Source organism: Acinonyx jubatus, chromosome E4, assembly GCF_027475565.1.
Source record: "Acinonyx jubatus isolate Ajub_Pintada_27869175 chromosome E4, VMU_Ajub_asm_v1.0, whole genome shotgun sequence".
Classification (NCBI taxonomy): domain Eukaryota; kingdom Metazoa; phylum Chordata; class Mammalia; order Carnivora; family Felidae; genus Acinonyx; species Acinonyx jubatus.
In genome coordinates, this window is record NC_069395.1 from 52,616,293 (window position 1) to 52,642,332 (window position 26,040).

A 26,040-nucleotide genomic window follows, 5' to 3' on the forward strand; every position below is an offset into this window, starting at 1 on the left:
CATCCCAGCAGGTGTCCTCCTCAATACCCATCACCCACCCTCCCCTCCCTCCCACCCCCCATAAACTCTCAGTTCGTTCTCAGTTTTTAGGAGTCTCTTATGTTTTGGCTCCCTCCCTCTCTAACCATTTTTTTTTTTTCCTTCCCCTCCCCCATGGTCTTCTGTTAAGTTTCTCAGGATCCACACAGGAGTGAAAACATTACCATGGAGTGATCTTGATCTCTAGGATATGTTATGTGAAAGAGCAACTTGTGGACAGTGTGCTGTCTGTTATGGATGGAATGGGTGAAATATGAATATGTGTGTGTATTTCCTTATGTTTCCAAAAACCAATGGAAGAATAAACCAACTAATAAAAATGGTTACTAACTAGGGGGAAGGAAGGAACTGGGTAAGGGGGACAGAAATTAAAGTTAAAACTTATCTGAATGTTCCTCTTTTATAGTTTGGAACCATTTAAGTGTTTTTTTGTTGTTTTTTTTTTAATTTTTTTTTTTCAACGTTTATTTATTTTTGGGACAGAGAGAGACAGAGCATGAACGGGGGAGGGGCAGAGAGAGAGGGAGACACAGAATCAGAAACAGGCTCCAGGTTCTGAGCCATCAGCCCAGAGCCTGACGCGGGGCTTGAACTCATAGACCGCGAGATCGTGACCTGGCTGAAGTCGGACGCTTAACCGACTGCGCCACCCAGGCGCCCCTAAGTGTTTTATATAGTTCTGAAAATTAGATCAAAAAGAAAAGGCAATCTTAAAAATTGAAAACAAATGAACCTAACTATATTAAGTTCTTGTCATAATCACACAAATAATTATTTTTAGTATCTTTAAATCCTAGTATTTTGACTATACATTGTCAGCTATGTCTTAGGAAAAGAAGAGCAGCAAAGGAATTTAAGTTGCACTCAGTTATCTTGTGATTAATAATATTGGTATTGTTGTTTTACCACTGTTTGTAATAAGATAAAACATGTAACAATATTACCAAGATTTTGAGTGTGAAAGAAAAGACATACAATTATAAAGTAAGCTAAGTAGAAACTCTGTAATGTTAAATTTGAATCGGAAATACCAGAGTGAACTCATTTACTTTCAAAATGCAAGTTTTTAATTTTGATGAAGTCCAATTTATCAGTTATTTTATTTCTTGTGCTTTTGGTGCTGTGTCTAAGAAACTGTTGCTTAATCTAAGGTCCCAAAGAATTATTCCTATGTTTTTTTAAGGATCTTATAATTTTAGGTTTAAATTTAGGTCTGTAATCCATTTTGAAGTTTTTTTTTAAGTTTATTTATTTGAAGAGAGAGCATGCAAGTGGGGGCGGGTCAGAGAGAGGGGGAGAATCCCAAGCAGGCTCTGCACTGGAAGCGCAGAGCTCGATGTGGGGCAAGATCTCAGGAATCGGGAGATCACGACCTGAGCTGAAAACCAAGAGTTGGACACTCACCCAGCTGAGCTACCCAGGTGCCCCCCAATTTGAGTATTTTATGTATGGGGTGAAGTAAGCATCCAAATTAATCATTTTGCATAAGGATATCCATTTGTTCTAGTACCATTTATTGAAAAGACTGTTTTAAAAGTCAATTGGCAAAAAAAAAAAAAGGAATCAGAAGTCAATTGGCCACAGATGTTTATTTTGGGACTCTCAATTCTATTTCATTGATGTCAGTCCTTATGCCAGTACCACACTTTTTTTTTTTTTTCAGTTTATTTAGAAAGAGGGTGCGCGCGAGCAGAGGAGGGGCAGAGAGAGAGGGAGAGAGAATTCCAAGCAGACTCCATGCTCAGTGCAGAGCCCAACATGGGTCTCGATCCCACAACGGTGAGATCATGATCTGGGCCAAAATCAGAAGTCAGATGCTTAACTGACTGAGCCACCCAGGCCCCACCGTACCACACTGTCTTGATTACTGTAGCTTTGTAGTGCATTTTGAAATCGGGGAGTGTGAGTCCTCCAGCTTTGTCCTATTTTTCAAGGTTGTTTTGATTATTCTGGGTCTTTTGCATTTCCAAAGGATTTTAAGGTCAGCTGGTCAATTTCTGTAAAAAAAATTAGCTGGGATTTTGATAGGGGTTGTGTTGAATCTGTAGATCAGTTTGGGGAGTACTGCCATCATAATTATATTAAGTTTTCTAATCTATGAACATGGGATATCTTTCCATTTCAGAATTTCCATTTTAACAGTGTTTTATAGTTTTCAGCATACAAGTATTGCACTTTTATTTTTGTTAAATTTATTCCTAAGTATTTTTTTATGCTATTGAGAATGGGTTTTTTTTCCAAAATAAGTGAAAATTATTTTATTTTGTATAGATAAGTAGCCAGGCAGTTTCAAAGTAGAGTTACATGTACATCTGTTCTAGATAATGACAGGAAGATAATTTTATGTGTTTTGTGTTTTTAAAGATGTGCCTTTCAAAAATATGCTTGCACTTTTATACATTTGGATTGCTTTGTTAATTTCATTTTTTGGATTTTTTGTTATGAGTATATATTGTTCTTGTATTGTGTGACCTTGCTGAACTTGTTTATTCTCATTTTTCAGTGAATTCCTTAGAATTTTCTGTATACAAGATTCATGTTGTTTGTGAATAAAGACAGTTTTACTTAATCTCAATACGGATGCCTTTTGTTTCTTTTTCTTGCCAAATTGCCTTGGCTAGAGTCTCCACCATAATGGCAGATAGAAGTGGTGAGTAGTTTTGTTTTTTTTTTCCAGTATATGAAGTTTATTGTCAAATTGGTTTCCATACAACACCCAGTGCTCATCCCAAAAGGTGCCCTCCTCAATACCCATCACCCACCCTCCCCTCCCTCCCACCCCCTATCAACCCTCAGTTTGTTCTCAGTTTTTAAGAGTCTCTTATGCTTTGGCTCTCTCCCACTCTAACCTCTTTTTTTTTTTTTTTCCTTCCCCTCCCCCATGGGTTTCTGTTAAGTTTCTCAGGATCCACATAAGAGTGAAAACATGGTATCTGTCTTTCTCTGTATGGCTTATTTCACTTAGAATCACACTCTCCAGTTCCATCCACGTTGCTACAAAGGGCCATATTTCGTTCTTTCTCATTGCCATGTAGTACTCCATTGTGTATATAAACCACAATTTCTTTATCCATTCATCAGTTGATGGACATTTAGGCTCTTTCTATAATTTGGCTATTGTTGAGAGTGCTGCTATAAACATGGGGGTACAAGTGCCCCTATGCATCAGTATAGAAGTGGTGAGTAGTTTTATATTGTTCCTTAGTGGGGAAGCATATTTCATTATTAAATATGATGTTAGCTGTAGGTTTTTCATACATGCCCTTTGTCAGATGAAAGAAGTTCTCTTCCTAATTTGCTGAGGGTTTTTATTATGAATGGCTGTTGGATCTTGTCATTTTTTTTTTTGGCACCTGTTGAGATAATTTATGATTTGTATTTCTTTTCACTTTCAGTTTCCGGTTCCTCATATGAAGAGCTTAGAAGTAGCCACTGTGTCCCTAACAAGGAAAAAGCTGAAGAGATGGAGAAAGCAACAGTTCTTCTTGGGTCCAGAGAGAGGGAAGGATACAAGATAAACTGCGTCCCCCTAGTTTGGAGAGTGGTATAGAGAAAATGGATTTGGAATCGGGATGTGGTTTGAGGTTCAGCTTCCACCGTGTCCTTTTAACTTTCTAAGCTTCAGTTTACTTACTAATAAAATGAAGAAGATTGCCAGCCCAACCCAACTCCAAGATTCTTCGTAAAATTGTGGAAATCACTATGCAAATAACTAATATTCTTTTATAGCAATGTCATTTATATAATAAGTACATATTATTCAGTAATAAAACTGGACCACTTTCAGTGGAAGGAAAAAATAACTCCTTAGGCTCCAATGAACACTTTGGCCAGTACTGTAGTTGCTGGGTTTCTGCTCTTGAATCACTGTCCTGTGAATTGCTCCTACTGGGAACTTGGCTACTTATGGAGAGTCTAATCCCTAGGATTTTGTTCCTGTTCTTACTCCTCTCCTTTTCTTACAATTTATGCAATAGTAGAGTCTTGGGAAATACGTGATTTTGGTCTTAAAGACTAACTTGATACAGTACTGTAAAGATCTCATAAAAGTGTTTATAATTTTTTGATGTTACATACCAGATTTAGTCAAAGTCTGTTAGTATATTTAATTCTAGGCCCTGTTTCAAGTAGGCTTGGAGTAGCAGTGTGGCATAGAAAGAGAAATGGAGTGGGAGTTTGGGGAAATGTTATTTAATGTTGGTTCTATTCATTGACCATATTTATTTACTCTTTGTGAGGACTTCTTTGGTTTTCATTCTTAGAGCAAATAAATGGGTTTGGCCCACATGACTGTTAGGAGTCCTTCTGGCTCAAAAGTATATAATTCTTGAGTGCTCCACCAGAAAATAAGTTTAGAGGTTAGGTGATAAAATACTATTATATAAAATAATAAAAATTCATAATTCTAGCTGGCAATCCTTTATTCCTTCAGGTTGAAAGTACTTACAACTTCACATATAGGAAATACAAATGATATAGAAACTAAATAGCAGAGACACAAGCACTAAAAAGCATTAACCAAAACTTGTTTTATGGTAAATACTACCTTTATTTAAAAAAGTTATACATGCTAGAAAAAAGCATAAATGATACATGTAAACAACTGTTTACCAAATACTTAGTTCTTTTCCTTGTAAAGGTGCAAATGATCTTTAAATGTAAACACAAAGTTGCCAAACATTTTTGTAGTTGGGGGGAGGGAGGAGAAGGTTATTCCTTTTGGTTGTGGTTAAAGTCTTATTCAAAGATTTTCCTGCAAAATACACTGAAAAAAATTGCTCTATGAACACAATGATAAAACTTTGACCACTGAAATTTGTATCATTTTTTTCCTTAAAAATTCTAACTTTTCACCAGAAAGTGCAATTTGAGAGAAGTAGTTAACAGTGGCTTTATAGAATGAAGATAATGATATATAGTTTGTATAAAAGAACCAAGGTTTTATTAATAAAATGCCTCAGTTTTACTCATTAGCATGTACTATTACACGAACTGAAGAATTCATTCTCTTGGAGGCTGTGATTATAGGTCAGCCTCAGCTTCAGCAGGCCTGAGCGTCAAGTGTAAATTGCGTAACAGAATTCACTGCTGGGGAGAAGACGTTTCTCCCTGCTGGTCCTTAGTAGCAATAAGGAAACAAGAAGGAAAGTTGTTTCAGTCAGTAATATTTTTGAGCAAAAAGTCTTGCAGAGTAGCACATGATTCTATCGGAGGATTCTCGACAGCATATAAGAATTGTATAGTGTTTTTACAGAGGCACTGAGCAGAGCTCTGGAGCTACCAGAAATTCTATGAAAATACCATCTTGAAAAAAGACTTTAAATATAGTGGAAAACAAGTTTGTATGGAAGGAAACAAGATGCAAACTTCCACTGATGAAAACTTTAGTGTCTGAGTCCTGGTTTTATCTATCCAATATTCCTTCTGAGTTGTACTATTTAAAATGAGTGTTTCCTTTCTGTTTGTTTAATATTTTCAAGTCTTCTGGTGCTTAGTGCAAGGATGATGGCCAAATAATACAGTTTGCATCCTATCTTTGTCACTGGTGGTCCTTGTAAGTAGTGGAGCCATGTGGATGGAGTGCCTGGCGATAACAACTAGATCGTGTACAGCCCTTCTCCCCTTATTAGTATTTTCAAACTTAGTATCTTAGAAATTAACTTTTGCTGCTTGGGAGTTTTTTACGTTTTTTTCCTATCCTTTTTTTCCTTTTTTAGTGGGAGGAAGGTTAAATCCGAAGCAAAACAGGATGAAACAACAACAAAACCCAACAACAACAAAAAAACCTATGATAAATTAAAACCAAAAATAAATATTCTGCACAGAATTGAAAATTTTTGTGCAAAGGTGGCATCTTGCAGTTGAAGTACTTTCACTGTATTTATATTTCCATATGTTGAGGCACCGGCAAAGAATAAAATTTGTTCTAATGTTTTCTTGAGCTGTACAAAGCTCCAAAGTCAAAGCTCTTCAGAATACAGAGGAGCGTATACGACTGTCTTCTAGATGTTCACCATATATGGGATTCACAATGTGTCATTTTAATAACTCCTACACCACCCCCCAGCCGACGGTAATTCATCCCGCCATATAACCTGCAAAGAAAAATAAAATCAGATTTCAAAGTAGAAAAAACACTGTTTCTTCTATAACTTAGATGTTAATAAAACACATTTTCTATCACAACTAATATTTTTATTCTTTTAAAAGTCTATGTGTTTATTTTGACACAGTGGAAGAGAGAGCATGAGCAGGGGAGGGAGGGGCAGAGAGTGAGGAGAGAGAGGAGAATCCCAAGCAGGCTCCACACTGAGCCCAACACAGGGCTTGGTCTCATGAACTTGTGATCTCGTGACCTGAGCCGAATTTAAGAGTTGGACGCTTAACCAACAGAGACACCCAGGCGCCCTGCACAACTAATTTCGCTTCATACATCTCTTCCAAAGATTAGGAGCTGGAATTGAACACTGGCAAGTAGCAGAATTATTTAAGACACTGGCTGAAAAGGTCTCACTTATAGGATACTGTTTTAAGAATAAGAGCATCGTATCCACATTTCGCATCATGACTTTAAAACTTTACACCTAAACTGATTTCGAACAATTACATAGAATCATATATTCTACATTTTTGTGTCCAATTTTGACCATGGCTATATGATTTTCCTACCCACACTTCCCTCTGCCTAAACAGCAACTATTTTTATCCTTTTGTCTTCTATGTCTTCTTACAAGCCTCCTCCTTTATGGAACAAACCTGGATAGGAGTGAATAAGGTCAGCATCGAGTTTGTGAACAAGACCATCTTCAAAAGTACAGATTTCCATGGAAAAGAGGATTAGATCCTTACGGCTGTAAGGTAAAACTGGTTTTAAGTCTGAGACAAAAATAGAGATCGTAATCTCTCAAAAGATGGTTCTTAAGAATTTCCTAAATATTACTTGGTCATATGTTACTAATTCTATTTAGTGATAGTTACTGAGAAACAGGTCATTACATAGGATCATAGTGATTAAGCAGTCAGAAGAAAATTTGGCTATCTTCTCAAATTTCCACTAAAAAAGGAAGCGGAGTGTGTAAGAAAATATGCCACAAGGGGGGAGGGGGCTCCTATTCATAAAAACCTCCTGCTATATCTCCCTTACCTCTACTGGGTTTTGCTAAAATGTTTACCTTTGCAGTGAGGCCTGCTAGGCTATATTTTAAAGTGGAAACTCCTCCTTGGACACTCCCACCCCCTTTGCTAGTCACCATAGAGCTTCTACCCCCTGATATGTTACTTCCAGTCTCAGAGAAGTTTGTTTGGGGTGCCTGGGTGGCTCAGTCAGTTGAGCAACGAACTTTGGCTCAGGTCGTTATCTCATGGTTCGTTGAGTTCGAGCCCTGCTTCGGATCCTCTGTCCCCCTCTCTCTCTGCCCCTCCTCCACTTGCACTCTTTCTCAAAAATAAATAAACATTAAAAAAAAAAAAGTTTGTTTTGTTCACTGTTGTATCCCAGGGTCTAGAACACTCACTCAGTAATACTATCTTTACTTAATGAACCAAGATTGTGAAATGTGATGCAGAAGCCCAAAGTGCTACAAAATCTGACTTTTAGTCTGACTTCAGTATTGTGACCAAGTCTTACAGAGACATGAGAGAAGCAGAATCCAAAGCTTGTCATTTAAATATCTGTAAAAGTATGGCTTTCCCAGACATGAAGACTATAAAAAGATCTCAGTACATTCATTAACTGAACCTTCTAGAATGACGAAAAGATCTGGGTGGGTAGTTACAGGCTCAAATTTACAGAATGTCTACTTAGAATGCAGCAGGAATGGACTATGAGACAGACACTTTTGGCATAAGGACTACAAAGATCTCAGCTTATCTTTCATGTTCATGAAAAAGATCTTTCAGAATGTCTGCTGCCTCACATCCCAGGCCAGACTGGGATCTGTGGTTCCCTTAAATGTATTTAGGCAAATAAGCCAAATTTATTGAGAAAGAAAACCCATGTTGCTTGGAAGGTAAAACTGTTTTCTTAGAAGGCTAATATTTGGAATTAAGTATAGACAGGAGGTACATCCAACCTATAGTATTAACATTTTGTATTAAGTTTGAGAATTAACTATATATTTGACATTTTAAGTTCTTATAATATTTAAGCAACTCTGGTATATTAAGGCATCTATCAGATTAGTTTTGTGAATCGAGTATAAAACGTGTGATTGAGTAAAGATCTGGACTTATGATTTTGTTTTAAAATTTAAGAGAATTTTGGGGCGCCTGGGTGTCTCAGTCGGTTGAGCGTCCGACTTCGGCTCAGGTCACGATCTCACGGTTCGTGGGTTCGAGCCCCGCGTCAGGCTCTGGGCTGATGGCTCAGAGCCTGGAGCCTGCTTCCGATTCTGTGTCTCCCTCTCTCTCTGCCCCTCCCCCATTCATGCTCTGTCTCTCTCTGCCTCAAAAATAAATAAACATTAAAAAAAATTAAAAAAAAAATTTAAGAGAATTTTGCTAAATTTGTAAAAATTTTTGAAAAAATAAATGCATGAGTTATCTGATTTATGTGAATTTATAAGAAGTACTTAGGAAAGATTTGTTAAGATTGTTAAGACAAGGATTTAAAAGTAAAGTTAATCCTATATAGTTTAACATAGTTAAATCTTTTTTAAAAAAATTTTTTTACACTTATTCATTTTTGAGAGAGACAGAGCGTAAGTGGGGGAGGGGCAGAGAGAGAGGGAGACACAGAATCTGAAGCAGGCTCCAGGCTCCCAGCTATCAGCACAGAGCCTGACGTGGGGCTCGAACTCACAAACTGCGAGATCATGACCTGAGCCAAAGTCGGATGCACAACCGACTGAGCCACCCAGGCGCCCCAACATAGTTAAATCTCTTCAATAAAATGTAGACTCCTCCCTAAAAGTGACTGTTAAAATTTAATCGACTTTAAAATAGAATAATAATATATTTAAAAAGATTTTAATTAATTTTTAAAATTTATTTACTTATTTTGAGAGAGAGAGAGAGAGAGAGAGAGGGAGAATCCCAAGCAGGCTCCATGCCAATGCAGGGCTCGATCCCATGACCATGAGATCATGACCCAAGCCGAAATCAAGAGCTGGTCACTTAACCGACTGAGTCATCCAGATGCCCCCACTTGCCATTTGCAACAACATGGATGGAATTGGAGAATATTATGCTAAGTGAAATCAGTCAGAGAAAGACAGATACCATGTTTTTACTCATATGTGGAACTTGAGAAACTTAACAGAAGACCATGGGGGAAGGGAAGGGGAAAAATAGTTTCAAACAGAGAGGGATGCAAACTGTATGACACTCTTCAATACAGAGAACTGAGGGTAGATGGGGGTCAGGGGGTGAGGAGAGGGGAAAATGGGTGATGGGCATTGAGGAAAGCACTTGTTGGGATGAGCACTGGGTGTTGTATGTTAGCAATGAATCACGGGAATCTACCCCCAAAACCAAGAGCACACTGTATACACTGTATGTTAGCCAACTTGACAATAAATTATATTAAAACAAAATGAAAGTAGGGGCGCCTGGGTTGCTCAGTTGGTTAAGCGACCGATTGCGGCTCAGGTCATGATCTCGCAGTTTGTGAGTTTGAGCCCCGCGTCGGGCTCTGTGCTGACAGCTCAGAGCCTGGAGTCTGCTTCGGATTCTGTGTCTCCCCCTCTCTCTACCCCTCCCCTGCTCATGCTCTGTGTCTTTCCATCTCTCAATAATAAATAAACGTTAAAAAAATTAAAAAAAAAAGATTTTAAAAGCTTAAAGAAAACAATCAGCTTAAAAATGAAATAAACTATAATTTTTTAAAAGTAACTGCAATTTGTTTTTCCTGGGTATAAAGCTACCTACAAGAACACCAAAACATTGTGACAGATTAGGAGTGAAAGATCTAAGTTCCAATTTTAACTCTGTCGCTAACTTGTTCATTTCATTTCTCAGTGCCTCACTTTCCTCAGCTGCACACGATGAAGCTAGAGAGGAGACTTTTTTTCTGTATTTGCCATCTCTATTATAAAACTGGACAGTTACTAAAGAGAAGATTTTGTAAGATGTCAGTCACTTTCGAGCAATGAAGTCAAAATAAGCCATCAAATAGGGGTAACTTGGAGCTCTCTTCCTAGTACCACAAAAGCACTTCTCAATGTACTGACCAGCCCGATTCTGATGGTCACGGGCAACCTTATGCTCATGATTTTCCAGTCAGCAGTGAGGTGATCTGCAATGTAGCTTAAACGTTACCTCCATGTATTTGCATCAGGATCAAAAACTTCAATGGTCTTCAAGTACGTTGTGCCATCGAAGCCTCCTACAGCCATGAGCTGCCCATTCACCACTGCCAGGCCAACCTGTAGGACCAAAACATAGTGGCTGCTGAAGAAGCCAGAGAATCACTGGGAAAATTTACACTAGTTTCTACATAAATCTTTACTAAAAGATATTTTTTAAGGCCTTATATTATGGCTTACTTGAATACAGAGAAAAAAGTAATGGCAAAAATCTACTACATTGTTGGAACAATAAAATTATATATTCAATTAAAGTATTTACACAGAGTCAAAAACAGATTTTTTAAAATTTTAGAAAAGCATCACTGGGAGTAGGAACCTCCAAAGGGCTCTCACTTTTCTGGTATCTGCCTGTTCTAATCCACTACCTAAATTGCCACTAAAATTCTGTTTAAAATACCCATGCTGTCACTCTCCTCTAAAAACGAAGCCTCTCTACTGCCTAAGTTTAAAGTCCTTATTATGTTGTTCGGGCCCTCCAGAAACCCATAAGAACCCATTCTAGCCTCACCTCCTTATGTGCCTTATGTTGTAATAATACTGATTTAACTGCTGGTCCCAGAAAATACCACACGTTTTCACACCTCCATACTTTTTTTTTTTTTAAGATTTTTTTCTTCTTTTTTTAATTTAAATTTTAGTTGGTTTACATATTGGTTTCAGAAGTAGAATTCAGTGATTCATCACTTCCATACAACACCCAGTGCTCATCACAACAGGTGCCCTCCTTAATACCCATCACCCATCTAGCTCATTTCTCACCCACCTCCCTCCATCAACCCTCAGTTTGTTTTTTTTTTTAATTTCATTGTCTTTAAAGTATTTTCTTTTTTTAAACAAATATAATTTATTGTCAAATTGGCTAACATACAGTGTGTAAAGTGTGCTTTTGGGTTTTGGGGTAGATTCCCGTGGTTCACCGCTTACCTATACGACACCCAGTGCTCATCCCAACAAGTGCCCTCCTCAATGCCCATCGCCCACTTTCCCTTCTCCCCCACCCCCTCATCCACCCTCAGTTTGTTCTCTGTATTTAAGAGTCTCTTATGGTTTGCCTCCCTCCCTCTCTGTTTGTAACTATTTTTTTCCCCTTCCCTTCCCTCATGGTCTTCTGTTAAGTTTCTCAAGATCCACATATGCACACCTCCATACTTTTGCACATTGTTCCTTGGCTGGTGTTTTCTCTCCCTCTTTTAGAGAATCTTTTTCTTCTTTTATGGCCTAGTTTACATGCGACTTTCTCTGATAAGTCTCTTCACTGCCCTAAACACATTAAGCATATTCTCCCATGTTTTCCTATAATGCACGTGCTGTTACTATAATTTTTTTAATAGTTAGCTGTAAACATCTCAAGTTCCTTCACTAAATTGGGAGCTCCTTGATGAGTCGTCACACTCATTTTTGCTTTCCTAGCACACGATAAGCACTTAATAAATATTTGCTAAAAACTGGTACAGCCACTCTGGAAAACAGTATGGAGGTTCCTCAAGAAATTAAAAATAGAACTATCCTACAACCCAGCAATTACACTCTTAGGTATTTATCCAAGGGATACAGGTGTGCTGTTTTGAAGGGACACATGCACCCCCATGTTTATAGCAGCACTGTCAACAATAACCAAAGTATGGAAAGAGCCCAAATGTCCATCGATGGATGAATGGATAAAGAAAATGTGGTATGTATATACAATGGAATATTACGTGGCAATCAAAAAGAATGAAATCTTGCCATTTGCAACTACGTGGATGGAACTACAGGGTATTATGCTAAGTGAAATTAGTCAGTCAGAGAAAGACAAAAATCATAAGATTTCACTCATATGAGGACTTTAAGACACAGAACAGATGAACATAAGGGAAGGGAAGCAAAAATAATATAAAAACAGGGAGGGGGACAAAACATAAGAGAGTCTTAAATATAGAGAACAAACAGAGGGTTGCTGGAGGGGTTGTGAGAGGGGGGATGGGCTAAAAGGGTAAGGGGCATTAAGGAATCTACTTCTGAAATCATTGTTGCATTATATGCTAACTAACTTGGATGTAAATTTAAACAAATAAACAAATAAATAAATCTTTGCTAAATCATCAGAATGTAGCAGTGAGAACAACAGGAGTGTGACTAAGAAGCTGTTAGCCACCAGTAATAAAGAGCCACAGGCATGGGAATGCTTTGACCTGCCGATGCGTACCAGTGGTATTCCCTGATTTGTGCGAACCAGAATTTACTCCCTTCTATCCTCACATCATGGACTCTTTAACTACTGCTGGCTTTTCCCACTTGTTGTCCGACATCGATGGACTCTTGACACAATCAGTGGTTTATGGATTACAGTTCCCTCTGAAGCAAACATCCTAGGATGGATGAATTCTGTACTTCACCCTGAAAGTCTCGTGTAGTCACAGGTCATCCATGGTCTAGAACTTGACATAGGTCAGCCTGACCAGGTCTAGACTACAGATGGGATAGACTCAAACCTATTTGTGGGGACTGGTGGTGGGGCCAGGTATGTTTCTGCCTCAACATTTGAATTGGTGTGCCAACTACTTAGAATATTACCTAGAAACTAGTTAGAAATTAGTTAGGAATATTTAGCTCTAATTGAGAGGGATGAATATGGGTGAAGTTAGATGAGGTAGTGGATAAGATAGGGCAATGTCTTTTAGGAAAACAACTGATGAAAGATAAATCACAAAGAATAATTCTATCATTAAAGATATAATTGAGATATTTAACCACCGGAGATAACAGCAATTAAGAGAAATTACTTTTTTTTTCCAGTACAAAAGCAGCAGGGGTTGTTTTGCCTAAATAGTGCACCTCCTTACTGTCCCGGTATTTTACAGATCAGAGCTCTCCCACACAACCGTCTCTTGGTGCTTTTTCCCCAAGTTTTCAGTAGCGAGGCACTTACTCCACTACGGCGGGATGTCATAGCCACCACTGGAGACCACTGGTTAGTTCTGGGGTTGTATCTCTCAGCGCTGCTAAGCTCTGTAGTATCATCTCTACCTCCTACGGCATAGATCATGTCCTGATACACTGCACAGCCTAGGTGTTTCCTCCGGGTCCCCATAGGGGCTATGGTGTGCCATCTGTTTTCCTGAGGATTGTAGCGTTCCACTGTAGGGGGAAAAGTAGTAAGTGACCATTCAACCATTTCTTCTCACCTCTAGTTTTCCTCATAGCCATTAAAATTTTGTGATAACACATATTTTTGATACACAATCTGATTTTTGCTTCTGAGACGGACTTGTGTATCTTTCCACAATACCAATATAATCTCATCAGGGACGGGCTGGGTTTGGGTATGGTATGGTGGAAAGGTGCCTCAGTTCTAGTTCTGACAATATGACTCATGGCCTCACCTTATCCTTTTTTTTTTAAGTAGTTTTCATGCCTAGCACGGAGCCCAACTTGGGGCCTGAACTCATGACCCGAGCTGAGATCAAGAGCCGGACACCTAACTGACTGAGCCACCCAGGCGCCCCCACCTTATCTTTAAATGAGGGGACCGGACTGCAAGACCTGTAGGCACCATTCCATACTACTAATTTATTGTCATGATCAGACAGCTTCTGTGCTCTCGTACCCCTTTGCCTGTATTCTTACTGCACTATAAGCAGAAGACAAGATAAGTGACAATGAATCTGATGCGGGTGCCACACTAACAATATCCTTGGGCAAAAATATCCATTATCTCTAAAGAGAGAGGACTAACACATAAACCAGCTTACAGCTGTAAGTTTTTATTTATTCTTAGATTATAATACAGGTTTGTTTGTTTTGGTTTTTAAGGAGAGATGGTTGGTGGCGGGGCAGGGAAATAATCCTATTGGGAAAACAGTTCTTTTATTCATTATAAATTCCAAAGCTTGCAAACAGAAAGGAGAAAGAAATATTTGGGGAATACAGTAAAACACTATGGCTGCAGAAGGAGCCAAGGAAGAGCTGACAGTTGTACTCTTTTAGGGGGCAAATAATTTTCAATTATTTAAATAAATATATTATTATATAAATTATTTAAATTTTGTAATTTATATTTGTAATTTAAAATTATAGGATCACCTGGATTTTTATACTTTTTTGTAGGGTGACTCTCCTGAGGAATATGCTGCTTTGGGGGAACCACATTGACCTTGGAAGGAACTCACCTGTGTTGAGTGGAGATGTCCCATCAGAGCCACCTACGGCATATAAGAACCCTCCTAACACAGCCACAGCCACGCCTAGTCTTCTGGTGCTCATAGAAGCCACTCGAGTCCATTTGTTTTCCTTTGGATCATACCTGCAGTGAGGGAGAAACCAAAGACTGCACGCCTGTTTTGATTAAGTGAGGACTTTTTCATAAGATGTGAAACCATGCTGAAGATATGTTGGATACATGCTATGGTCACATGCACAGTGAGAATCTAACATAATTTACTTGGTTATTAGGAAGAGAAATCTTAGAGTTTGTGCCTGTGTCTGTTATTCAGCTGTTTCCTATACTCTGCCTTGTGATGCTAGGGCTAGAACTCTGAAAAGAGCATTTCTCCTCAGCCAAGCTGGCTCTCTGTTAGATTGTGCTGAGAGGAAGGACCAGACGCTGGAAGTCCAGGGCAGGAGAAGGGACAGGCTCCTTTCTGTGTGTTTGCCACCCTGTCAGCCTTGTCTCAGCAAAGGCCCTTTCGCTCTGATGGAACCAGCGGATTGCAGCTTCTAGCCTTTTCCTGGCATTTCTAAAACTAGCCTTGTTGTGCCTCTTGGAGGTCTTAGTCATGGCTCTGTGAGGCACCTCCTCTGAGCTCCTGAGGTAAGAGTACCACAGCTGTGTAAGTCACCCCCAAACTTAGGGATTCAAAAATAATTTTATTAACTCTCCTGTTTCCATGAGTCAGGAATTTGGGAAGGGCCTCACAGGGAAGTTCTGGCTCAGGTGTCTGGCTGCTCTCAGGCTGGGGCTGAGGCTGGAAGGGCAGAATGCTAAGGCAGCTAGGGGCTGGCCAGGCATCTCTCCAAGTAGCCTCAGGGTCTCTCCACGCTGGCTCATCTGGGCTTCCTCTCAGCATGGCAACCTCAAGCAGCTCAAGGCCTCAAAGGTGCCCCAAGAGATCCAAGTGAAAGATGTATCACCTTTTATGACCTAGCCCCAGGAGTCAAATACTGCCACTGTTGGGGTTCTTGGAAGGCAACCCAGAATCAAGGGAGGAAACATAAATCCCACCTCTCAGTAAGAAGAGTGTCAAAGTCAAATTATACGAAGAGCATGTGAAATGGCAGGTATTGTAACCATCTTTGGAAAATACAACCTTCCAAAAATAGCCAGCAAGAGAACCCTTCATGGAGAAGGGTCACAGCTTTCAGAGCACCAGCTCCCTGGGTGCCGATGGTTCTGGCTCTGTGGGATCTGTCCTCTAGGCTTCTAGGCTCCCGTAACTCTGATCTCTCTCCTTTGCGTCCCCAGATCTGGGTTCCTACAGCTACTTTGGTGTCTTCTTTTCACTTCTTTCAGCCCTTCAATATCTGCTGGCCAATTTTTGAACATTCCTTGTAGTCAAATAACTGATATAACTTCGGTTTTCCTCAGTGGGTCCTGATTGATAAATTACTAGTGTTCAGAAGTAAATATGATAAAAATCGGAATAGTGCTGACATTTTATTACATGGGTAGGAAATTCTGTTAGTATATTTAAGTACTGTATAGCAAACTATATCAATATTGCAGGAAATATAAAATAAAATAAAGGGTACTAAAAATAGACCTCGCTCTTAAGAGGCAAGAGAGGGAGATGGAGCATGTTCTCAAAGGAGAAACCTCCAAACAGATTCTGAGAATGTGGTAACTAATACAGATGAAAGAAGCAGAAATATAAATGCTGGAGAATGCAGGCCCTGGAGAAAGGTTATGGTTAGTTAGTGAAGGTTTCCTGGAGTTCATGCACTTTGAATACAGTTTATGGTTCATCACTTTTGGAAAATTCTCAGCCAAAAATTCTGTCTCCAAATATTGCTTCTGCTATTATCTCTCTTTTTCTGGGACTGCAGTTACATGTATGTTAGACTGTGTCCCATGAGTGTCTGGGACACATGAGAGTCTGTTCTTTCCATGCTGTTTTCTCTGTTCTTCCTCTGTTTCGGTATTTTCTATTAATCTGTCTTTGAGTTCATTAACTCGGTCTTCTGCTGTGTCTATTTCTACTGTGTCTACTTAATCTTATTTCATTGAGTTCTTAATTTTAGAGATTGTATTTTTCAGTTGTAGAACACATATTATTTTTAGATTCCAATTCTATATTTAAATTCTCCAACCTTTTACCCAGTTTTAATCTTATCCTCTATTTTATTTAATGTATTTATTATACTTAAAGTTTTTTTCTGTTAACTCTAAATGTGGATCACTTCAATGTCTGCTTCTATTTTTTTTTCTCTCAGCTATTGGCCATATTTTTCTGTTTCTTCAGATGTTTCATAATTTTTTATCGTATGCTGCACATTATAAAGGAATGGAATCCTAGAAGGTAAAATTGGTATTACCCCCTCATTCCCACACCGCCTACAGTGGATTCACTCTTCCCTGTATTAGGCAGGTAGGGTGAAATATTGATTGCCTCAGTCCAATCAGGAATTGAGCTTTTGCTAGACTCTGTCCACCTCTATTTTCAAATGTCTCAAGGATGAAAGCTGTCATGTATTTGTTGTAAGCCCCTCCCCACAGCAGGGCTTTATCTTCTAAGCACTGGAAGGTTGCATGAGATTTCACTCACCCTGGTTCCCTCGAGACTGAGCTATCCTAGCATTCAGAAAACATCTCATGGGGAAAAACAGCAGTATGTTTAGAATTGTCCTAGATTCTAATCTGTCATGTCAACCTGCATGACTGTTAAAAGTTCTACTGATATACCTCTCTTCCAGGAGAATCCTTTGGCCTAAGACAAGTGCAATATTCAACCCTTCACACTTGGCAAATGCCCCCAGGGAAGAAAATAGCTGATGATCTCAGCTCACATAAATGGGCTTCCTCTTCAGTAGAATTTTAGTTCATCTAGTCCTTGTTACTTTCACATGTCTCTGATGTTTAAAAAAACCCACACATATATATACATACATATATATATATATGTATGTATATATATGTGTGTATACACACACACACACACACACACACATATATATATTTAAGTTTATTTATTTATTTTGAGAGAGAGCAAGTGAGTGAGAGAGTGTGAGCGGGAGAGGGGCAAACAGAGAGGGAGAGAATCCCAAGCAGGCTCTGCGCTGACAACACAAAGCCTGATGTGGGGCTTGAACTCACGAACTGTGAGATCACAACCTGAGCTGAAATCAAGAGTTGGACTCCTAACCAACTGAGCCACACAGGAGCCCCTAAAAAAGTATATTTGTGCTCTCATTTTCCCCTAGTTGTTGCAGTGGGAGTGATGGCTGTCACTACTTACTGCATTCTACTTGGAAGCTGAAGTCTTTGCATAATTCTTAAAACTTGTTATTGTAAAATAAAACATCGATTTAGAAAGCCACATGAAACAAATGTATAGTTTAATGAGATATTACAAGGAAAGCCCACTACCCAGTCAAGAAAAATAAGTTTGCCTGCCACACTGGAAGCCCTTTGGATGTATCCCTTTCCAAACTCAATACCTTCCTCCACACAAGAGAACCATTATCCTGACTTTTACAGTAATCACTTCCTTGTATTTCTTTACAGTTTTTACCACCCAAGTGTGCATCCCTAGACACTTACTCTTGTTCACTGTAGTTTTTTTAAAGTCTCTTTTTACCTACAGGTTTTTCCTCCATCGCCCTTCTCCCCCCCCCCCCCCCTATTCATCCTTTAGAACCTGGGGTATTCAACCTGCAATTTCTCCCACAACATGGATTTGATTGACTGGACACTCATAGTGCAGTTCAATGCACTGGTCTGTCCTCTGTATGTTCTGCAAATTGGCAGAACTTCTGGATTCAGAAGTTTGATCAGACCACATTTGGTCCCTTTGGCAAAACTACGGAAGGTGGTATGTTAGCAGCTGTTAATTGTTAACACCTAGGTCTATTTATTTACTGAGTGTTACAAAATGGTGATATTCAATCATTTATGTTCCCTCATTTGGATATTTTTATAAAGAAACAATCCTCTTATCTACTATTTTGTACCCAATTCATATGTGATACAGTTCATATAAGAAGGGTTGGATATAGGCATGCTTCTTTCACTTTGTTTACTAGTGCTCAAGATGATAAATTAATTCCCTGTGATTTCTAAAGACAACTAAGTAGAGTTTAAAAAAATGTCAGTAGGAACTCATAGATTTAAATATATTTATTGGATTTTAATCAATCATAATTACAGTCTCTTAAAGTTTAAACTGTCCCATCTTTGGTCAAGTGGGAACACCTTCAAGTTTGTTCTTGACTCTCTTTGACATCTCCTAGTCTTTGATAGATGGCTTGTATTCTGGTATGACACGCTGATCTGGGCTTATTTGTACATTTCCTGTCCTAAATCTGGAAACAGACATTTCTCCAAGAAGCCCTGGTTTCTTTTAGGGAAATGGAACTTCAAGACCCAGTCCAGGAATAGAGACGTTCACTGCCACTAGTTGGTCATTATTTCTAGGCCTCTTCAATTGACAGAGCTAGAATATAATTATTTATAAATGAGGAATTTAATTCAAATTGAAATTTAGGCTACAAGGTCTTTTATTTAACTTCTATTTTACATTCATATTCTTCCACATCAAGAACTCTAATTTTCAAGAAACCTGGAGAGGATAGAATCAGAATAACACATACCCATTTTCTTTATTCCACATATACATTGCAGTCTCAGAATAGCAATACTATCACTTCAACGTCCCTGAGAAGAATTACAATTCTTTTTGCATATCTCTTCCCATTCTCCTCCCACTTTTGAAAATACTTGTACCACCTCTGTACTAACTGAGCATACAGCCAGTGCAAGCTACTCTCTCTTTGCACCCTTCATTCAGAGTTCCTGGATTCTCTGTATGTTTCATGCTCACCCTCTATCAAGGTCTCTAGCAATTTTGTCTGAAGTTCTGTGGTAGATTCCTCAGTAAGGACTCATGGGAACAGTGTTCCCTAACTTCTTACATATTAACAGTTTGTGGCCTTCATACTTCAGTTTCTCTGGGCATAAAATCCTTAGCTTACATTTTCTTTGATTAGCCTAAATATGTTATTCCATTTTCTTCTAGCATAAAATATTGCTTTCAAAAAGTCTGATGGTAAATCTAAATTTCTTTCCCTTATAAGTAATATATACTTTTTTGTTGATGATTAAAGAATTTATCTCCTTTTTCTTCAAGGTCCAATAATTTTATTAGAATAGGTACTGATGTTGATTGTTCTGGGTCAGTATTCAGAAGATACATTGCAACCTTTCAATAAACAATTTCCACTTTTTTTCTTAGAACAGATTTGAATTATAGTTCTTAGCATCTGTTCCATTCTCTTGCTTTGGTTTGCTTCCTCATGGTCTCCTATTATTTGCATACTGGACTTTTACCTGTCTTCAATACTTATTGCTCTCTCCCAAAACCTTTTATTTCCTTTATTTTTTTATTTTAAAACATTTCCTCTTTCACCTTCTATTTATCTTCTGGGATTACTTGTTTTATTTCTAGTTTAGTCTTCATTCTGAAGTGATTTTTCCTTTCATTTCTAATATTTTTCTGAGTTTTGCCATTTCATTTTTGGGTTTTTCTAACTCTGACTTATGTAGTGTTTTCATATCTTGCATCATTTTCCTAATGTCATTAAGCACATTGTGAAATAGTTGCTTACAGTTTTGATCTGTTCTGTGGGTGTGTCTTTCTGCTGTGCTTTTATTGTCTATAGAGATGTTATTCTGCTACTTATTCTCTCTCCATATATTAACTCTGTATTGGATCTAACCTCAATGCTTTGCTATTGTTCATTTTTACATGAAATGAGTTGTCTTGAGGAGCATTCATGATAATTTTTCTAACTTCACGGAGCTTTTTCTAGTTTTTTCCTATAGTGTTAAAAAAGTAGAGTGGTTTGCTTCCTGAGATTTATTGGTTTTATTCACTGGTCCTCCTTTTCATCTTGGTCTTCTCTTCCCATTGGATAATAACTCTGTCCTGCTCAATTTTGATCCTGCAGCCAGAAGTGTGGGAACTGTTCTGGAAGGTCATCCTGCTGGTCAGTTCTGAGGGTTCCTAGGGACTAGATGGCTCTAGGGCAGCTGGTTCTCAACTGCAGTGGCTTTGCACCACTCCTCTCCCCATCCAGGGACATTTGGCAATGTCTAGAGACTTCTGGTTGTCACAACCAGGTGTATGCCACTGGCAATTAGTGGGAAGAGGCCAAGGATGCTATTAAACATGTGACAGTGCACAGGACAGCCCCCCACAACAAAGAATTATCTGGTGCAAAATGGCAATAGTGCTGAGGTTGAACAACTCTTTTCTAAGTCATTCAGATCTTATTATAGGTCACTTGCACTTACTCTATATTAGGAGTGAGCAAAAACCCTTCTTAGTCTCAGCTGTTGGTCCTAAATTTTCCTCTCACACTTCCTAATAAATATATAATGTCTATTTTGGGGTTCTTCTGTTCTTATATATGTCATACTTCGATTGCTTTTCTGTATTTTCTCCTGCACAGACACTGATATCATGTAGGTCTTATGGCTTTTGGTACTTTGCCTTTGCCCACTGGTGTTTTGGTGTTTATGGGGATACTCTCTCCCCTAGTTCTATTTTCAATGTTGCCCATAGGGCTTTTTAAAAGCTGTGGCAAAATATACATTAAATTTGCCACTGTAATCATTTTTAAGTGTACAGTTCAGTAGTGTTAAGTACATTCACCCTGTCATCCAACCAAGTTCCATAATTTGTTCCTAGGTTTGTAGCTTCGCTATCTATTGCTCTGTTCTTACGTGGGAATTTAGAGAGATTACTTGTTGCTATCTTCCCAGAATCCTCTTGCAAAGAGTTTCGAAAGTGGAGAAATAAGTTTCTTCACAGAAAAATAATTTTAAAAATGGCTTTCAAGAGTTACCTGCAACTTTATCTCTATTTAAGGCAGAGTTAAACTCTTCAACTTGAACATGGTAACCCAACCAGTAAATGCTATTTGAAATATTCTGAAGAGTCATGAAGCATTTCCTTTTAAGAAGTGAGAATGAAATAGGGTATGTTCTTGACAATAATCATAACACACAAGCCTCCAAAATCCAATCTCTAGGGTAGAGTGACAAAAAGCTGATGGAGCAAGAAATTAAGAACAGAATCTATTTCACTAAAATTAACTGATTTGTAAAAGTATAAATCAAACTTTGGCAGCCAACCCAGATTTTCCTAAGTAGACTTCAAGAATTAATGAGAATCCATATACTTTGGGGTATTTGTAAGATGCGCTAGACAGAGTATTATTATTTTAATCATTGTTTTGGAGGAAGTCTGGGCAAAGTCACTAAATACACTTCAAGTACTGGGGAAAGAGAACAGATTGTAGAAGCGGTACACTTGGTATCATATATAGAAGGTAATTTAAAATATGATTCCAACTCTTCACTGTTAGGTTTAAGCAGTATAACAGTTTGGAAATCGGGTTATATCTTTCATCTTCCTACACTTAAGATCAACTGAAAACTTTTCCCCTAAAGCCCATGGGATATCCACTGAATAGTGGATCCCCTGGTGTCCTAAGCTGTTTCTTAGGTTTTAAGAGCCCTTTATATTCTTTTAAAAAAATGAAAAGGATTTAAAGAAATCACCTCTCAACAATATTGAGGCAGGACACGCCATCCTGGCCCCCCACAGCATAGAGAAAGCCTCCGAGCACCGCCACACCAACACTCGTCCTGCACGTGCTTGTGGGAGCCACATCGCTGCTCCATTGGTTTGTTTTGGGGTCGTACCTGCAGAGAACACATTAAGAGCAGAGTGTGTACTATACAAAGAAAGTCTGGCTATATCTACACAGTCTATGTTCTTTCCTCTAAATATGGACTGATTAATAACTAAAGCATATGTAATGCTAATTTATGTTTTAGTTTTTAAACTTAATTTTTATTTAAACAAGTTAGATATGAATATGTTTTCTTTTAAAACTTTTTTCAGAAAGTTTTGGACAAAACTAAATTTCCCTTTGAGTTCCACCAATTTCTGGTCTCTTCCCATTGTGACTTGGTGTATGTCCTTCAAGACAATACTTTATAATACCACAACGTAGGAACTGTTTTCTCACTCGACATATTTCTGAGATCTACCCATGCTAACAGATATAGCTCTAGATTCTTCCAACATTTCATTATTGTGTGTGCCTTATATTATTTAATACTATCCCTACTGATGTATCCTTACATTGCTTATTATATTTTGCCATTAAAAACAGTAATTACTAATTTGACCAGTAAAAATGATTTTGGCATACAGGACCTGAATGTGAGACAGGAAACCATCAAAACCCTAGAGGAGAAATCAGGAAAAACCCTCTCTGACCTCAGCCGCAGCAATTTCTTACTCGACACATCTCCAAAGGCAAGGGAATTAAAAGCAAAAATGAACTATTGGGACCTCATCAAGATAAAAAGCTTCTGCACTGCAAAGGAAACAATTAACAAAACTAAAAGGCAACCGACGGAAAAGATACTTGCAAATGACATATAGGATAAAGGGCTAGTATCCAAAATCTATAAAGAACTCACCAAACTCCACACCCGAAAAACAAATAATCCAGTGAAGAAAAAGGCAGAAGACATGAATAGACACTTTTCCAAAGAACATCCAGATGGCCAACAGACACATGAAATGATGCTCAATGTCACTCCTCATCAGGGAAATACAAATCAAAACCACACTGAGATACCACCTCACACTGGTTAGAGTGGCTAAAATGAACAGATCAGGAGACTATAGATGCTGCAGAGGATGTGGAGAAACGGGGACACTTTTGCACTGTTAGTGGGAATGCAAACTGGTGCAGCCGCTCTGGAAAACAGTGTGGAGGTTCCTCAAAAATTAAAAACAGATCTACCCTTATGACCCAGCAATACTACTGCTAGGAATTTACCCCAGGGATACAGGAGTGCTGATGCATAGGGGCACTTGTACCCCAATGTTTATAGCAGCACTTTCAACAATAGCCAAATTATGGGAAGAGCCTAAATGTCCACCAACCGATGAATGGATAAAGAAGATGTGGTTTATATATACAATGGGATACTACTTGGCAATGACAAAGAATGAAATATGGCCTTTTGTAGCAACGTGGATGGAACAGGAGAGTGTTATGCTAAGTGAAATAAGTCATACAGAGAAAGACAGATACCATATGTTTTCACTCTTATGTGGATCCGGAGAAACTTAACAGAAGACCACGGGGTAGGGGAAGGAAAAAAAAGAAAGTTAGAGAGGGAAGGAGCCATGGCATAAGAGACTCTTAAAAACTGAGAATAAACTGAAGGTTGATGGGGGGTGGGAGGGAGGGGAAAGTGGGTGATGGGCATTGAGGAGGGCACCTGTTGGGATGAGCACTGGGTGTTGTATGGAAATCAATTTGACAATAAATTTCATAAAAATAAAATAAAAATAAAAATAAATAAATAAAAGTAAAAAAAAAAAAAAGACCTTACTGTAGGGATAATCATTCTACCCTGCCTTCCCTATCCTCTTCTTTGCCTTGGCATTTGAGAAGTGACAATGGTTGAGAAGTCCCAGAGCCTGTAGTGAAGATATTTAAAGCTAGGGACACTGTATTTTTTTGATTCTGTCTTTCAGTTTTATTCTTATAAAATCCATAAAACTCAGATTCTGTGAAAAGAAACTCTTAATACTAGATGATTTTAATGTCCTGGTTATTTGAATTGGCAACTTCAATATACTCAAACATACTCAAATTAGAGTATATTCTGCATTGATAAATTATGGAATATGTACTAAAGAGGATTTATGTTATAGAAATTGGAATTAAATACTCCTCAGGTAAAGGTATGGTGGCAGTCTCTCAGCATAAATTCTTCTCTATTAGTTTACCAATCATGCCAATCCCATTCACTTTGCCAGTGTTGGTTTAGGAAAGGCATGTGACCTGATTCTAGCCAATGATTGATGGGGGAAGGTCTGCTAAGAAAAATTGGGGTTTCTGGTAAGGATTTCCTTGCTCCCAAACTTTCAGAAAGAAGACATGGCCCCTTTTCTCCCTGTGAACAGAGTTACGTCTAGATGTGATGCCCAAAACTGCTCCAGCCATCTTGATGTCTATTTGAGAAGGAATCCATGTGTAAGCATTGCAGAGCTAAGGGAGATATCAGAGAGGTGGAGTTAAAGCCCTGAGAAACTGTGTTTCTGGAAAATAATAAATTATTTTAGCCTGCTTAATAGAAGTTTTCTGTTAACCTGTAGCTGAAAATATCTTAACTGAAAATTTGAGTGACAGAAACTCTTAATAATTGATAACCTATCCTCACACTCTCCTCTGTGAAAATGCTTCAAAACCTGTAGTTTTGCTGATATATGGCCATTCCTTGTAAATTTCTCTGGAAGGAAATGTGGATTTCAGAGTAGAGAAATATTATAATAATAATAATAATTAAAAGACCTTATTATTATTAAAAAACACAGTAATTACTCTTGTATATTTCTCCTTGTGCAAATGGATGATGACAAGTAGAATCAAGGGGCACAGAGTACAGTCATTTTTTTTTTTTTTTTTTTTAGAGAGACAGCATGTGAGCAGGGGAGAGGGCAGAATGGGGGCAGTGTGTGTGTGGGGAGGGAGGGAGGGAGAGAGAGAGAGAGAGAGAGAGAGAGAGAATCTTAAGCAGGCTCCCTACTCAGTGTGGAGCCCTACACGGAGCTCCATCCCATGATCCTGGGATCATAACTTGAGCTGAAATCAAGAGTTGGATGCTCAACTGACTGAGCGTCAACTCAAGTGACTCAACTGACTAGGTGCCACTCGCCCCACCTTTGTAAAAATATTTTAGTCCATCTATTCACATTTTTTTTTAGAGACAAGTGGACGAGGGCCAGAGGGAGGACAGAGAGAATCTCAAGCAGGCTCCACACCCAGCACACAGCCCAATATGGGGCTTGATCTTATGACCCTGAGATAATGACCTGAGCTGAAATTAGGAGTCTGCCACTTAACCGACTGAGATACCCAGGTGTTCCAAGTCATTTTTAATTTTATAACATACTATCAAAAAACTATCAAATTGCTCTTTTTGTAATTATACCAATTTTAATTGTTTTCAATCTCATTAATTTTTTCTTTGTATTTTCTTGGATTTTGTGGCTTTTTATAACTTCTTGATTTAAAAGAATGATTTATTTTCTCATCTTTCTTATTTTCAAATGTATGCATATTGTTATAATGCATATAAATTTGCCTCTGAATACTGTCTTAGTTGCATCCCACACATTTTGATATATTTGGGCTTAATTATTATTAAGTTGTAAATATTTAATCATTTCCATTCTTATTTCTTTCATTTTATTTTTATTTTTTTTAATGATTTTAATTCTTTTACATAGTCTCTACACTCAATGTGGGGCTTGAACTTACAACCCTGATATCAAAAGTTGCATGCTCTACTGCCTGAGCCAGCCAGGTACCTGTAACTCAATTTGTTTTTCAGCACACTTTTTTTTTTTTTTTAAACTTCTGTGGAGCTAATCCCTCTGTTTGGTTTTTCAGCTGTATAATC

The 26,040-nt window shown here is 38.3% G+C and overlaps 1 protein-coding gene across 1 annotated transcript in view; it reads right to left on the minus strand.

The window, feature by feature from the left end:
* Positions 1-4,442: 4,442 nt before the first annotated feature.
* Positions 4,443-26,040, minus strand: part of KLHL20 (kelch like family member 20) — a 62,724-nt gene continuing 41,126 nt past the window's right edge. Inside the window, exons 8-12 of the mRNA XM_015064640.3 lie at positions 22,105-22,248; positions 14,495-14,628; positions 13,255-13,463; positions 10,297-10,403; positions 4,443-6,134 (exon numbers count right to left, since the gene is read on the minus strand). Coding sequence (XP_014920126.1) covers positions 6,050-6,134; positions 10,297-10,403; positions 13,255-13,463; positions 14,495-14,628; positions 22,105-22,248 — 679 coding nt within the window. The 3' untranslated portion in view covers positions 4,443-6,049. The remainder of the gene's footprint in view (positions 6,135-10,296; positions 10,404-13,254; positions 13,464-14,494; positions 14,629-22,104; positions 22,249-26,040) is intronic.